This window comes from Diceros bicornis, chromosome 38 (assembly GCF_020826845.1).
Source record: "Diceros bicornis minor isolate mBicDic1 chromosome 38, mDicBic1.mat.cur, whole genome shotgun sequence".
Classification (NCBI taxonomy): domain Eukaryota; kingdom Metazoa; phylum Chordata; class Mammalia; order Perissodactyla; family Rhinocerotidae; genus Diceros; species Diceros bicornis.
In genome coordinates, this window is record NC_080777.1 from 5684814 (window position 1) to 5701902 (window position 17089).

Below are 17089 nucleotides of genomic sequence, written 5' to 3' on the forward strand. Positions count from 1 at the left end.
AATGTAAAACCTAAAACTATAAAACTTCTAATAAAAAACATAGGAGAAAAATCTTTATACTCTTGGATTAGGGAAAGATTTCTTAGATATGGCATCAAAAGACTGACTTGTAAAAGAAAAATGTTGAAAATTGGACTATATTAAAATTTAAAACTTCTGCTCTTCAAGATTCTGTCAAGAGAATGAAAAAGACGAGCCGCAGGCTGAGAAAAACGTATTTATGAAACACATATATGATAAAAGACTTATATACAGAATACAGAACTCGCAAAACTCAATAAGCAAATCCCTAATTCTTTAAACAGGCAAAAGATTTGAACAAATGCATCACCATAAAAGATATATGGATGGCAAATATGCACATAAAAAAATACACTGGTCATTACAGAAATGCATATTAAAACCACAATGTGATATCACTACACAGCTATTGAAATGATAAAAAACAAAATCAAAAGCAAAACTGACAAAATCAAGTGCTGGCAGAGAATTAGAGTAACTGGAACTCTCATTCATTGCTGGTAGGAATTCAAAATGGTACCGCCACTTTAGGAAACATTTGGCAATTTCTTATAAAGTTAAACATACATTTACTGTATGACCCAGAAATTCTACTCCTAGGTATTTACCCAGCTGAAATGAAAACTTATATTCACACAAAAATCTGTATGTGAATGTTTACAGTGGCTTTATTGATAACCACCAAAAACTGGAAAAGAAACCAAATTTCCTTCTATTGGTGAATGGATAAACAAACTGTGGGATATCCACATAATAGAATACTACTTGGCAATAAGAAGTAACCAAATACTCAGATTATACAGTTATGTGTGTGTGTATAAAAATAACATGGCTGAATATCAAATGCATGATGCTAAGTGAGGGAAGACAGAATCAAATGTCTGTATGGATCAACTTATATGACATTCTGGAAAAGGTAAACCTCTAGTAACAAAAAGCAGATCAGGGGTTAGCAGGGACTGGAAGTAGGGGGTAAGAGTTGACTTCAAAGAAGTATGAGGGAATGTGGGAGGGAGGTGATGGCACTGTTCTATATCTTGGTAGTGCTGGTAGCTGCAGACTGTATGTATTTGTTAAAACTCAGAGAACTGTATGCTAGAAAGAGTGAATATAACTAAATGCAAATTATACTTCAATATTTGAAAAGTAAGATAGGGAAAGTATATCTGTTATTCATAAAAGTATAGGACAGCATAGTGGAGAGTTTAAGAATATAGCCTCTGAAGCTGAAAGCCCCAGTTACCTCACCTGCAAAATAGGCATAAGAACAACCATCCCCTTCATCAAGTCGTGGAGGTGAAACAAGATAAATCACTCAGCAGAGTACCCAGCACCCAGTGAGTGCCCCCAGAGCTTTAGCAGGCACGATAATTTACGATATCCTCTGAGGAAGATCACCTCATTCTACAACCCTTCCCGAACATCATGTGTCATGAGTTGGGCTGGGTACAGTGCCTGGTACACAAGAATACATACTTCTGTGTCACAGGAGCTTCTTGTAGACCAAAAGCCAGAAGAAAAGAATTGTTGTGCAAGAATTAGAAATGTTGTGAGATGGAATTCATGTCACCCCAGGTTTTGGAGAGACCCTCTTCTTACCCCTGGGGTGGGCTTTTGGACAAACCAGGGCAACATGAAGCTTGGGGAGCACAGCTGCCTGCTCTCTGGGGAGAAAGCAGTGTTGAAGCACCACATCCTGTGATGTGGTGAACAGCTATTCCAGGGCGGACACAATAGCTACATTGTTTATTTCCCAGCCAACTTTATAGCCCATTGTGCCATGCCCAGAAGCCTCTCCCGGTACTTCATGGTAACAGTGCTGATGGAATTATGTGGTTATGAAGTCTATAAAGTCCTTTCCTCACTTTAACATTAATGACAGCCAGCACTGCATTCACTCCAGGGGAACTCATTCTTTGGTTGTTTGGAGAAGCAGACATAGGTAACACACAGTAATGTTAGGTTCTGACTACTTAAAAACTCATCACACTCACCCACACACACACACAGAGTTCTTCAATCCCCTGCCAAATCTTTCTAATCTTCCTAAAGATAACATAATTCGGTTATGAGGAAAACTTTAGAAACAGGAAACACATTCTGCTTAGGTTGTTAAAACTTGAAAGAGAAAACAATTCAGAGCTGGTTGGACTCATCATCCCACCACAAGGCATTTCTGCTTACAATTAATTTAGCAAAATAGATGAAGGCAGCAGAAAAAAATCTTGGTTTACTAACGACCTTTAAGTAATTGTTCATATTTCAAACAGACTCAAGTTACAATAAACTTTTCCTTGGGCAGAGAACTCTCCTTTCCTTTGAATAAAGCTTTAACTCTAGCCTTCCTTTACTCCTTCTTGAGACAATTTTGTTTTTTCCTTTGGCTCAATCCTGCCTCTTCTCCCCAGTTACCACAGTTCAGTATTAACAGCCTAGCTGAGGTGCAGCACATGCAGGAGTCGAGGCAGAGCACCAGAGAAGTCATTTCTTTGTAGGATGCTGGGCTACCTCAGGGCTCCACAGCTCACAGATGATGTGCAGGGCCTCAGAAGGGACCAAAGAAAGGTAATTCAATGTTACAAAAAAGGATCTCTGAAAAGAAGCTGAAATAATTACCAAAGACAATAATTAACATTGCTTTATTTCTACAGAAGAAAGTTAGAGGAAATGGACTGAGACTAGTAGCATCAAAGAATGAGAAGCTTATTAGACTTTCCCCCAGACAGAGCCATCTATTAAACTGTTTTCGGAATGGATACATTTTCAGAATGACTCTACTCCACTCTCTCTCCACAGAAGGCGCTATGATAAAAGAAGACGGAGATCCCTGCCCCACAGACAGGCTGGTACGGGGTGAAAGATGCACAGATGCTTGCAAGCCCTCGGGAGAATCAGATCATTGCGTATCCTCACATTTTCCTTTGCCTCCAAAGACTCGAATTCCTACCTCTGTACTTGAAAAGCAAACTGCAGACTTTAAATCAAGATGTTGTAAGTTCAGACTTTGAATGTTCCCCTCTACTCCAAACCCACAGCACTGATAAGTAAAATGTAAAAAGAGAAACAAAAAACAGCTTACTAATTCACAAACAAGATAAACATCTCCCTGGACCAACAGAAACACAAAGCAGCAAGCAAAGCTGAAGCTAGGCCTCAGGTCTGGGAGCAGGCGGTGGCAGGCACCAGCTCAGCCCCAGCGGGTAAAAGGGAATAAATATGCCTCACATAAGAAAAGTGACTAGAGTCAGCTTTCAAGTCTAAAGCCAAGGGATGAGGTGAGGCTCCCTTGTTTATAAAAAGAGGCTGAAAATACTTGACTGATGACCTGTTCCCTTGGGCTAAGCATTATAGGAAGCTGTGGGCATGGAAAGGCTAGAAGACACAGATAGCGTCTCTCCAGGTACAGAGCCAAGGTGTCCATCACCTAAGTAACTGGATCTGCAGCAGCCTCCACATCACTGTGCTGCAGCAGCTCCAAATGCCAGTAAGTTCTCGTTCTGAACTGGGGCCTGAGGGGTCTGTGAGAGACAAGTGCAAAGCTACCAGACAGAGGGCATGAGCACAGGAGGAGAGAAAGGAACAAAACCAAAAAACTTTCCACTGAAAATGAGCCTGCCATACAAAATTCCGAAACACTCAGTGAGATGCAATGCTAAGGAAGATAACCAACAAAAAATCAACAGTTGGAACATGATTTCACTCCAGGAAAATAAACTATGGCACTGACTGACCAAGACTTCAACGAAGTATGATTAGGATGCTCAAATAGATAAATAACAGAGCAGTATGCATTAGAAGTGAATAAAAAGTTATGAAACAGAAACAGGTAGAAATAAAACATAAACCGAGAGATATGGGAAAAAAGTGAATTTGAAATCCTGGAAATAAAAAGGAGTCATTAAACCAACCCAATAGCAAAAAACATCGCTAGGACATGATTTAAGGGAGCTTTTGTTTTAGAAACATGGAACAAATGCCAGAAGCTGAAAGGGGTTATCTCTGGGAAGCAGGTCTTGGGCAGGAGCAGCAGAGGGAAGACATCCTCATGTTTTCACTTGGGTTGGAGTGCTTTTACTTTTCCAACTATATACATGTATCACTCATAAAAATTAAAATAAAAAATTTAGAAGACTGTTTGCAAGAAATAACATTAACGAAGGATTTTCTGAAGGATATATAGTCCATGCTTTCCTCCATATAGCCTAAATTTTATTCTTGGAATGAAGCAAACCATCAGAGAGATAAGAACTTACATTATATAATTTTTCATCCTTCTTGTTACTTCTTTTATTAAGTTATAATATGAAATTATGTCAATCAGCCACATTGAGGGATATTATATAAATCAGCTACTTAAATCACTGTGGAAGTCTGATAAGAATGCTGAGGGGCTGGCCCGGTGGCGCAGTGGTTAAGTTCGAGCACTCAGCTTCAGCAGCCTGGGGTTCGCAGGTTCGGATCCCAGGCGCGCACTGACGCACCGCTTGTCAGGCCATGCTGTGGCAGGTTCCCATATAAAGTAGAGGAAGATGGGCACAGATGTTAGCCCAGGGCCAATCTTCCTCAGCAAAAAGAGGAGGATTGGCATCGGATGTTAGCTCAGGGCTGATCTTCCTCACCCAAAAAAAAAAAGAATGCTGACCAGTCAGTCCCAGAAGGACCCTGGCGTGAGTGCCTCAGGCCTCAGTGCCAGGAAAAGCTGTGCTTCAGCTGAGGACCATGTGTGTGTTCAGTCTTACAGCTACTGTAAATTCTGAAGTTAGTCTTTTAGCTTTGGCTGCTGGCAATTTAGAGTCAATTTGTGATTTACTCCCTATTGTCACTGTATAGGATCATATGGCACGCATTCTGGGTACTAACTTGCTTCTGTCTTACTTCTTGTAACTCTTATTTCACAAATCAATATAAAATTTATTGCTGTTTTATTAAATATACAAATATATATACATGTGTATATGTGTGCATGTGTGCCTGTAAGCCACTTCAGAATCTCATGGGTGAGGGAAAAGGTGTCATTAGATAAAACAAGTCGAAAAAGAGAAGAGAAGAGAAACAAGAAACAAAGGTAGGTTAGATCTTGGGGTCATGATTTTAGGGGACAATGAATGCCAAGCTAAGAGTTTGAAGTTTATCCTAAAGACTAAAGATAATGCTAATATTTTAAAAATTCTGAGCACAGCAAAGACAGTGGTTTTTAAGAAAACTTACTCTAAAACAGTGTGTAAGAAGGATGGAAGGGAAGAAATTGAGGACCAGGTGACCAATTCGGGGCTGTTTCAATAATCTAGGAATGAGGCAATAGGGCAGCAAGTATACTGACAAACACCGTGTTGTAAAAAAAAGGTCAAATGTAACAGGTTTTAGAAAAGATAAAGTGACATGGCAAGTAAATAGAGCTTTATTTGCAACAAAGCACGTGACATCCAAAGAAGCATGCTATGTACCATCCACAAACGTATGGAAACAATCAATGCCATTTGGTCTGTTCTGCTTCTATTGCCTTGATTCTGACCAGGGCAAGCCACGGGAGAAGCCAAATCACCCCAAAACCTCCCTGAGAAGGTAAGTTTTAGTTCTTCCAGAAATTAAGCTGCTGCTGATTACAAACGACAACTAACTCCACACACACAAATTACATCGCTATTAAAAGGCCTCTTGCCTTCCTGAAACACGATACCTTGCGAGTCCAGTAACATGCAGATGTAGGCACGTACTAAATATTGCTTGATGCAGAAACCTGTTGAAATGAATTTTCTAGGTTCCAAGAAAAGCAGAAAAACAATCTTGAAAACGTTAAATCTAGGAACTGAAGTAAATTTAATTTTGACTGAATTTTGAATTTATGATCTTTGCGGAATACACTAAACTGAACTTACCTATGTATTTTCAAAGCAAATCAACAGTATAGAGATTTCAGAAGGAATGTTTATATCACTAAACAGAACAAAATTCTCAAGTGGAAACTTAAAAATATAACTGACAAACTAATAGAAATCAAGTTTATATTCTCATCTAAATACATACCCTACTCACTTCCACTAGGAAACATTTCAGAGACACATGGGATAATAGAGCTGGAAGGGGCCTTAAGATCATCTAGTCTAAATTCCCTCGTATTACATATGGTATCTGTCTTTCTCTGTCTCACTTATTTCACTTAGCATAATGTCCTCAAGGTCCATCCATGTTATCACAAATGTCAAGATTTCCCTCTTTTTTATGGCTGAATAATATTCTATTATATATATACATATAACATAGAGAGATAGATATAGATATTATAATATATACACCACATCTCTTTTATCCATTGGTCTATTGATGAACACTTAAGTTGCTTCCATGTCTTTGTAAATATGTAAAATTTTTGTAAAACTTTGTAAAAATGAACATGAGGGTACAGATACCTTGAGTTAGTGTTTTCATTTTCTTTGGATACATACCCACAAGTGGAATCAGTGGATCACAAGGTAGTTCTATTTTTAACTTTTTGAGGACCTCCAAACTGCTTTCCATTGTGGCTGCACCAATTTACATGCCCACCAACAGTGCATGAGGGTTCCCTTTTCTCCATATCCTTGCCAACACTTGTTATTTCCTCTTTTTGTTAACAGCCATTCTAACAGGTGCGAAGTGATATCTCATTGTGGTTTTGTTTGCATTTCTCTGATGATTAGTTATGTTGAGCACCTTTTCAGGTATCTGTCTTGACTACCTTGGCTATCCGTACGTCTTCTTCGGAAAAAAGTCTATTCAGTTCCTCTGCCCATTTTTAAATTCTATGTTTGGTTTTTTGCCATTGAGTTGTATGAGTTCCTTGTATTACAGATGATGGAACAAATCAGAGAAGTTGAATGACTTGCCCAAGACCATTCAATTTGTTAGCTACAGAACGGACTAGAATCCAGCAGAGTAACTGAGTACTTTCTTTGAATATACCATTTGGCCTATCTCTAACACAATATCTGTGATGGTTAATGTTATGTGTTAATTTGACTGGGCCACAGGGTGCCCAGATATTTGGTAAAACATTATCCTGGATATGTGTGTGAAGGAGCTTTAGGATAAGATTAACATTTGAATCAGTAGACTGAGTAAAGCAGATTGCTCTCCTCAATGGGGGTGGACCTCACCCAATCAGTTGAAGGCCTGAATAGAACAAAAAGGCCAACCTTACCACGACTAAGAGGGACCTCCTCCTGCCTGACTGCTTTCAAGTTCGGACATCGTTCTTTTCCTGCCTTCAGACTCAGGTTGAAACACTGGCTCTTCCCGGGTCAGACTGTAACTATACCATTAGTTCTTCTGGATCACCACTGCAGATCTTGGGACTCAGCCTCCACAATAACATGAGCCAAATCCTGATGATAAATCTCTTTCTCTTTCACTCTTTCTCTCTGTCTCTCTCAGTATATATAGTGTGTATCACTATATATGTATATATCAGTGTGTATATATAGATGTATATACACACACACAAACACACATATCCTGTTGGTTCTCTTTCTCTGGAGAATCCTAATATAATATTAAAAAAACTTAGCTCAAAGGAAGAAAGCAAATGGTCTCAATGGACATAGTAGACACTGTAGATCGGCTACCCAAAAGCCATTCACAACCTTCTTCTCCCTCGTCTTCCTCTAGTATAAAGGCTGAACAGCTAAAATACAGTTTCCTCACCTCTTTTATAGCTAAAGGTGGTCATGTGACACAGTCCTGAACAGTAAGATGTAGGTGGAAATCCCTAGGAGGATTTCTCATTGTTCTTTGCCTTTTATTACCTCTTCTTTTTAAAGTCTAGAGCTTGGACATATGACTAGGGGTTGGGGGCAGCAGTCATCCTAGGACCATGAGGACAAAGGCACTTGCAAAGCATGGCTAAGGAGGAAGACAGAAGGATTCTGGGCCTGTGATGAGATCTATGAGTAGCTGCTCCCATCTTGGACTCCTTCTCCAGAATTCTTGAGACAAATACACCACCCCTACTAAAGCCAATTTTAGTTGGCTTATCTGTTATTTGTAGCCGAACTCTTAACCTAATATACTATTCTAGCCAGATTTAAACTATAACAATAAACCGAAAGTGAACATAAACCCAATTTTAATAAAATATAAACACTTATTTGAGACATTTTTGTGGGTCTGCCATATAGATGGCATGTAAGAGGCACTAAATCTCAAAGCTTTCCCATTCCCAACTAAGGATGCTGGTGGGAAGCTAGCTTGATGCCTGCCATTCCAGATTACAGTCTAGGGAGAAATCTCAGGGGATCTCCCATGATTCCTGGCATGTCTGTGAGTGGCAAAAGGCTAACGCTAATAGAGATTGAATCTTGGGGAGCTATTAGCAGTGGGTCCAACTTCTCCCATTTAATTCACTTATTTCTAAAAGTTCTTTTTAATGAAAAGCTAATCATCTTCACTGATTCCTGCATCATTAGAATGAGCTCATGGTCCTTTCTCCTGCAGTGAAACCAATGACCTCTCTCCACTGATGCTGGCACCAGAAGTCAGGTGGTTGTGGTATAGAGGAATGGAAGGAGCACTAGATTTAGTCAAAAGAGCTGGGTTTGAGACTTGGTTCTGCCACATTTTCCTTCATTCTGTCCCAGGGGCACATCTCTGAACCTTTCTGAGTTCCATTTCCTAATTTATAATTATTGAGTTCAAATGAGATAATGATTACAAAAGAATTCCAACAAATGCAAAACACTCGACAAAAGTAAGATTTCATCAGATAACCTGATTGTGTGCAAACTAAAAGTAAACACGTTCAATGTGAGGAGTGTATATGAGTAATATGAGAAAAATTAATTCATTATCTTTATGGCATTTACTTTGGCTCTTCTTCCTTTGTCAGAGGGTAGAAGTTGCTGGATAACTGATCTCCACCTGATAAAGTGTTGAAGCAAAACGCCTTACAGAACAAATTTTAAAGACATAAAACACTAGATACAACTTGGTATGTTTATCACTGAGCAAGAGCTGTTGCCATCATGAAGTAACTTAATGCTTTTGTTATAGCTCTAATAGCACTCTGCCTTCAACATCTTTTCATTACGTGTTTAACACCTACCTTCCCTCTAGACTGTAAGCTCCATGGATCCTTACCTGAGATTAAACCTCTCATTGCCTGGTGTGTGATAAAAGTTCCAGGAAATAAAATATATGTGGCATAACGCATTATTTTATTTACTTTTGTTTCCTACTAGGCAGTGAGGGTCTTTTACTTTTGGATTAATGAAATAAAAGCAGAGTTCTCTGAAAGACCACTGGGATGTTGCCTGAGGGCAGTTCCAAGCTGGTTCCACACAACATACCTTGTCCTGGGTTTGGCATCGGAAACAGTCACATTCAAAGCAGTATTGGTCCCTCAGCTGCTTCCGGCGCTCCTCACTGGTCATCAGCATGTCCAGGTAGCAGATGGTGAGCTGTGGAGGCCAGAGAGAGGAAAGGGGTCACATGACTGTTGTGCTCATTTTCTTTAACAAATGGTTATTACTATTGCTGACTATTAAAGTAAAACATGCTTTTATTACACATCAAAAAGTGTAAGAGAGAAGATACTACTTAGAGTGTCTCCACCCAAATACTCACATGTAAGATTTTTAATATACTACCTTCCGTCTTTGTTATGTGGTCAGCACAAGTGTATCATGTATTTATTTTAAAGAACTGGGCTCAAGACCTCTATACACTTTTACACCTTACCTTTTATTCATTGAACAGTAAAATACCAAGAGCTGTCGTATGTTCGGTATTACTAAGGTTTGGTAATGAATTCTGTAACCACTGGTAATCAGAGAAGCCAAATTAATCCTGGCAATCAAATAGGTGGCAGATGATATACACAGATTGCTCTTAAATCCTAATCAATTCTATGGCTGCCTCTTGGAATTTAGGGTCAATCAAGTTTGGTATCTTTGATATTAGGAGACAGTTCTCCTACTCGTGACTACATTTTCTTTTAAGGTGGAATAATGTCCAAATAGGGAGAATTTAATATCAGAATGAAATCACTCATGGAGGCTTTTAAATGGACTTCCTTAGACCCTTTCAAATGCAGTAACTATGCCGTGCCTGGGATGGTGAAAAGTCACAGATGAGAGGGCACATCTCAGAGATTTCTCAGGTTTCTCTCTAGCCCTAAGATTTCACTTCACGACATAGGTCTTTAGGTAACATCACGATGTTTAGACATTTCTCACTTGAGTGGATCTGCTATATACTGAAAGTCAAATTCAAAATACACAAAACGGAACTCCTGATTGTCCCTCGACCTGTTCTCTCTCAGTTGGAGCCTTCCCAATCTCAGCTGACAGTAATTCATCTTTTGTGTTATCCAAGCTGAAACCTTGGAGTCATTCTTGACTTCTCTCTCTTTCACATCCCCAGTCCAATCCACTAGGAAATTCTGTGGGCTCAACCTTAAAAATATATCCAGAACCAACTACTTTCTACCTTTTCCAACGTTACCATCCTGGTCTGAGCTACCGTCATCTCCTGCCTGTAAGACGCAAGTCTCACAACCGGTCTCCCTGCTTCTCCCCGGGGCCCCTGCACTCCACCCTCGATCCAGTGATTCACTTAAAATACAAGTCAGATCAGATCTTTCCTCTGTTTGAAATGCTCCAAAGGCTCCCCCTTTTGCTTAGGGTAAAGGTCAAGTCCTTACAATGGATTCCCACAGTGCACCTCAGAGTGTGATTCCTGGAGAGTTGCTAGTCCATGTTACTATTCTACCATGAAATGAGTAAAGAAATGCAAAGTTAACATTTAGAAACTTGTACAGCAATTGGGTAAGAGAAATTTTATGTGACTCTAATAATAAAACATTGGGCTTTTATCTTATACATTTTTTAATAATTTTATTTTTTATTTATTTTTCCTCCCAAAGCCCCAGTAGATAGTTGTATGTCATAGCTGCACATCCTTCTAGTCGCTGCATGTGGGACGCGGCCCCAGCGTGGCCGGAGAACCAGTGCCTCGGTGCGTGCCCAGGATCCGAACCCAGGCCGCCAGCAGCGGAGCGCGCGCACCCAACCGCTAAGCCACGGGGCTGGCCCATTATACATTTTTTAAATTTCATTTTTCTAGTAATTCATCTTCACTAAAGTTTACAGAAATATTAGTCTGCAATGGATTAGGGAAGAAATAACCACAATAATAAGTGGTCCTTCATCACAGGTAGTGAGAGTAGCAGTGGCTTTACATAATCCAGCCCTGTTCCCTCTCTGAATTCATCTCCTCCTTCTCGTGGCTTCCCACCTAGCCTCCTTCGATCTTCACATACACTCCCACATCAAGGGCTGTGCACTGGCTGTTTCCTCTGCTCTTCTCCCAGATCTATTACAGTGATCTCCCTCATCTCTTCTGAGTTTCCAGAAAACCCCACTTTCTCATTTCTGAGGTCTAACCTGACCACCCTATTGAAAATAACAACCTGACTCCCCCCCCACCCCAGCACTCCTAATGCCCCACCCTTCTCTAGTTCTTCTTTTTTTGTAAGATATATCAGCTTGTATCATACTGTGTAAATTACCTCTTTATTCACTTTCTCATGTAGAAAGTAATTATGGGGGTACGTGTGGAGGGGGAGAAGGGGATATTGTAGAAGAGGAAGAAGGCAGGATTATCCACTGAAGGAGAGACAAAAACTCCCTAGAGCAAAAAACTCCATGTGGTTTTTCTTGGACTTAAAAGAAAGCATGTCTACAAAGCATGATCTTACTTGTCTGAAAGCACAGTAGGGCAGAGAAGGCCATCATCTTTGAAAGAAAATACAGCTTTGGGAGGGCCTCACTAAAGTAGTCAGGGGGAAGGAGGCCTGGTCTCGCCAGCCAGAGCTGCCCAATCCACCACGGCCATCCCCAGGGTGACAGAAGCCACCGCCTGATCTGGCTGGCTGGCTCTGTATAGATCCTTCACATGTTAGTCACCTATAATACACTGCTCCATACACAGAAACAAGAGCACTGTATCTGCCCTTAAGAAATAGAGACAATGATGTTCTTGAACATCTACCATGGGCTAGGCAGTCACTAGCGAGGCAGCATGAGACAGTGAAAACCAGCAAAGCTGGGATCCGTCGGGGATTTGTACCCGCGTCTCTTAATTCAAGCCTGATGTTCTTTCTACAGTAACACAGCTGCTTCTCATACTTGTGGGGGGGCTATAGGCGAGACTAGCTTCTTAAGGAGCTATGGCAGCACCATCAAACCTGAAAGACTCAAGCCCATGCTAAGCAATGTTCTGTGACAACTGGGCTCCCTCAGCTGAGACCACAGCCACTTTTTAATTCCCTAAATCTTTCTTTTGTTTCGTGATCTGAAGCCAGGGCTGCCTCTGACATGCAAATGGCCATCCTATCAGGCAAGTTCCTCATGTTTATAGAGAACACTATGTTCCAAATTCCAAACAACCAACTTCTAAGCACACTTTTTGAAACAGCCTATTAGCAAGTTTGGGGCAGCATATACATTCATCTTATATTATCAAGTTCTCAGGAACCAGTTTCCTTACCTTGTATGAGGTGAGATGGTAAAATGAGCTGATCTCTGTGTGCCCTCTTGGGTTAACTCTAGGACCCTAATTCTCAATCCAGCCCAATGGCACTCAGTCAACAGCCCCAGCTATCAGATCAATTGGCAGTAGTTACTGGGTGAGTGCAATGTGCCCAGTGTGAAGCCAACGGATCCAGGGTCTGCCACACCAGAGAAATATGCTTGACTAACCCATGACTTTATTACGAGGGCCAAAACTCATGAGCAATCATGCCAGGCAGTGAACAGGCAACAGAAGACTAGTTATTTCACTTAACCCCGATAAATAGCCTCCTATGGCCTCCCCCACTATCCTGTAACTGCCTGTAACCACTACTAGGACTTTGCAATGGCTTTCTCACCTGCCTTCCTGCTGCCTTCAGTCTACCTTTCATCTTCTAAACTGCTCTGAAAGAGATCTTCCTAAAACTCACATCTGATCATGGCATTTCTCTACACAAAGATTTTTTATGGTATCTTACTGCCTATGGGATAAAGGCACCCAAGGCTTCCCCAACTGATTTTCTGGCTGCCTTTATACTCTCAGCATCTCTCCCTATACCCTACCATCAGTCCCAATTACGCACATCGCTACACCTCTGAAACAATGCACACCATGCCAGTGTGTATCATGCATGGCTGCCTTGGCTAGCCAATGCCCTTTCCTCCACTCTCGGCTTATTCAGAGCTCTCTAACCCTTCAAGTTTGCCTCAAACATGCCTCTTCCAATGAAGACTGCCCCATGCCCCTCTCTGTGCCCCTTTCATGCCACTGAAGTTCACAAAATACGTTGTATCAAAGCTGAAGGTCTCATGGCAAAAACATTTTTATTCATATTTTTTGGGAAAAAAAAAACATGGCCAGATTACTAACTGGTAATGACAGCTAAATCATTTTTATCAGCCAAAGATAAAAACCTTTATTAAAGATTCATTGACTCACCAGTTATAATGCAGAGTCTGCTCAGTTAATGTAGGGCTCATTTAGCAGGAACTTATATATGCAACTTTGCCATTGATCGGTGGTTGCTTTAACGGCATAGAACAAAATCACATTAAAATATTAATGCTACTGACCATTGCTTTGCCATTTTAGTGCAGCTCTTATGGAAAATGCAGTAAATCATTTCCAACATTAGAGTAACATCATGAAAGATATTTTCTGGATGTTGAATATGTTGCTTACTTGAAAATTTCAAGGCAAAACGAACCTCTTTACCACAAAGCCCACTTTTTCATTATGTACATCTGAGTGGATAAGACCAAGTTAAAATTAGAATTTGTTTTCATTTCTGGAATTACACTGTCACAATTATAAATTTTTCTGCTAATACTGGCTCTGAACTGAAAAAAGACTTTGAAAAAAATCGCACTTCTTTTTAAAGTCAAACCTGAGTGTTATTCTTTTCTCTTTTCTTTGTCACACCCTTGTAGCCAGTCAACTATCAAATCCTGCTAATTTTAGCCTCTAAATATTATATTCTTCAGATCCCCCATCACAAGCCACCACCTGAATTCCCACTGTCTTAGGCCATCATCGTCACTTCTTGCCTGGATTACTGTATCATCCTGACCCTCATTCTCCCGACTTTGCCTACACACAGAAAACCTGATCATGCAGGTTCCTTTGCTTAAACTCTTCAGTGACGCCTCATTGCCTATCCCCCTCCTCTACAAATATCTACTGACCACCTCCCGTATACCAGGCACTGTTATGGAACCTTCAGATTCACCGAGTTCCTTAATAAGTCCCCTATGGGTTCCTCCGTCTGGTCCTTGCATATTCCTTCAACTGCTGGTCACATCTGAATTCTTCAGTCTCTTGATTTGAACTGCTTCCAGCTCCTTGAACTCACCATTCTGTCTCTGGCCTCGTGTCTTTGCCTAGAACACCTTCCCCTGTCTTAGCCAACTTTAACTCTATGGATCCTTTAAGAGTCTAGGACTCACTTCTCTGGAAGCCTTCCTCAACCAGTCCCACCTCCTGCCCCTTACCACCACTACTTGGGTACCCCCGCTCTGAACATCTAAAAAGCCCTATGTACATTTATGCTATTGTATTTCTCATATTCTATTATTGTTTTCTCTTCCATGTTTGTTTCCTCAATTACACCTTGAATTCCTGAAAGCAAGGCTGGGTCTTGCTCATCTTTGAATTCCCAATGCCCACCCCAGTACATGACACCCAGTAAACATGCAGTGGATTTGTTAAATGACTTAGCAAATGAGTAAAGATGACTGAGAAGAAACAGACTGTTCTAGCTCCAAAACATTTTAGATTAAAACTGACATTAGGGATACTGATATGCTCAATTTATGCAAATCACTTTTCTCCCAATTGACATGGCTCCAGAGAATGCTGGCAGCCAATGGCATTATTTTAACAGCTACAACTCTTCTAACCAGGAATTCCCATGAGAGTGGCCTGGACTGTTCAGCTTTCTTCCCTGATCCATGTTTTAGAAGACTCTCAGACCTTAATATGTATTTCACAGCTTAACATAACCTTGAAGAGGCAGCCATCAGCAATCTAGTATGTAAACATGACAAATCATAAACAAACATCTCTCTGTAGGAGGTGCTGGGTGAGGAGACAAAACTCCAAAACCGAAAAAGACCCGACAACTCAGCATTACAATGAAAATCCTTATGTAGCAAAGTGCTATAAATGGTGCTGGTTTGAGGGGAAATGGTCCAAAAGTGGTCCAAAGGATGGCTTTATGTGGAGAGAAACAAAGGGTAAGAAACTTCTGTTATTATGAACCCTGTGCAATTTTCCAGCTCTCCTTGCCTGAGGTCTGAATTGTTCCCATCTCAAACTGACAATGGGCTGGCTTTCATGTTACTTTCTTTTCCGGGCCCATGGGACAAACGTGAGGATTAGTGGTAGTTTCACAATGGCTCTAAGATTCTATTCTACCTCTGGTTTTGTCTTTAGCAAGACTCATTCATTCACTCAACAAACACCGACTGAGGATCTTCTACATTACAGGCACTATGCAATCTTCCCTCATGGAGCCTACATTCTGGTACTTACATCCCAAGTGGCACATATAAAGTTGGGGGTGCCCTAAAGAGCAATAAAGCCAAAATGCAAAGTTCATGCTACGAAATAGCCAAATTTCTAAATTTATTTCCTTATCCAATTTAAAGCAAATATTTGCACAACAAAAAGGAATCACCCCTCTTAACCTCAAAACATCTTTTCTCCTGGTTCTCTCTCTCCTCTACCTCTGCCCCAAGGGGCCAGTTTTAAATGTGCAGGATGTATTTCAGGTGTTGGGGGGTGGCTACGGGCATTAACTGAGCAGGGTCTAAGGACACCAGCCTTCTCCAATGACGCAACCATCCTTCATAATGAACAGCTGTTCTATCTGGAATGCCAGTAGTGCCCTCAGCGAGAAACACTGCTGGTCTTTACAGTATGCTCAATTTAACAGAAAGTCGAGTCAACAAAGAGCTATTGAATGCCGCCTTGGGGCAAAGGCGATACAGAAGTTAGACTCAATTGCCTGTCCTCATGAAGCTCGTAGCTGAACAGAGTTGTTGCCAAAAGAGCCAGAATAAATGCCAAAGAAATATTAATTATCACTATAAGGGAGATCTCAGAGGGAAAGATCTTCCTTTAATTTGGAAGGAAAAGCTTTACAGAAGAGATGGAGTTTGAGAGGGCCTTGAAGGGTGTATAACATTAAGACAAGTAGAAATGGTGGGCAGAGGGAGGGAGGACAACTGAGCAGAGACAACGTCGTGCACCAAGACTTCTATAATGGTATGGAAAAAATGTTATTTTCTGAACGAGCTGGTATAAGAAACACTTGTGGGGAGAGTCCTCTCTTTGATGAGAAGCTGCTTTGATAAGTACTGCAGGGGAACACATTCGAGTCTGCAGGACCTGACGCTGAGCAGAACTATTTTGTGTCAGGCAAGAGGAGGGACTTGCTTATTGCTCTAGAGATGGAAAGAGAAGGACATGGAAAAAGTGAAATAAGCACCAAAGACCAGGTGTTTTTTCAACTAAATGAAAATCAACCAAGGAGACTAACTGGCAGTCAAGCTTAGAAAACAAGAGTTATATGAAAAGATATTTCATACTGAAAATATCTATTTTCTTATGGAAATTTCTTTGTTGTTTCTGAAAATTCCAACCATTTCTAATAGTTTCTATGTTTGCTTTTAATTTAGCAAAAACAACAACATTATCATCATCAACATTATCATCAATAGTAGCAGCCATCCCTCAGCCCCCTTAATGTTGCCGCAAATGGATAGTGGTTCCCACCCTTACCTGCCTTCAAGTCATATATGGCCTGGGACAAAAAAATCTAAATTCCCCATATTGCTGACAGATATCCCACTGTACCTAGTACATTGGTCCTAAAAACCGGAAATTCAATAAGTGGCTGTAAAAGAGACAGCTTATTCAGTTGAAAATCAGCTTGGAGGGAGTCTTATCAAAGCCAAACCCCTATCCACATAAAATATGGTGCCTCTGAATTTAGGTTTTATTGGCTGAGTGCTGTATA

At 40.7% G+C, this 17089-nt stretch overlaps 1 protein-coding gene across 4 annotated transcripts in view; it reads right to left on the reverse strand.

The window, feature by feature from the left end:
* Nucleotides 1-17089, reverse strand: part of SMYD3 (SET and MYND domain containing 3) — a 670522-nt gene that overhangs the window by 127619 nt on the left and 525814 nt on the right. For all 4 annotated transcript variants that reach the window (XM_058533571.1, XM_058533572.1, XM_058533574.1 and 1 more), the window contains one exon: nt 9342-9452. In XM_058533571.1, coding sequence (XP_058389554.1) covers nt 9342-9452 — 111 coding nt within the window. The remainder of the gene's footprint in view (nt 1-9341; nt 9453-17089) is intronic.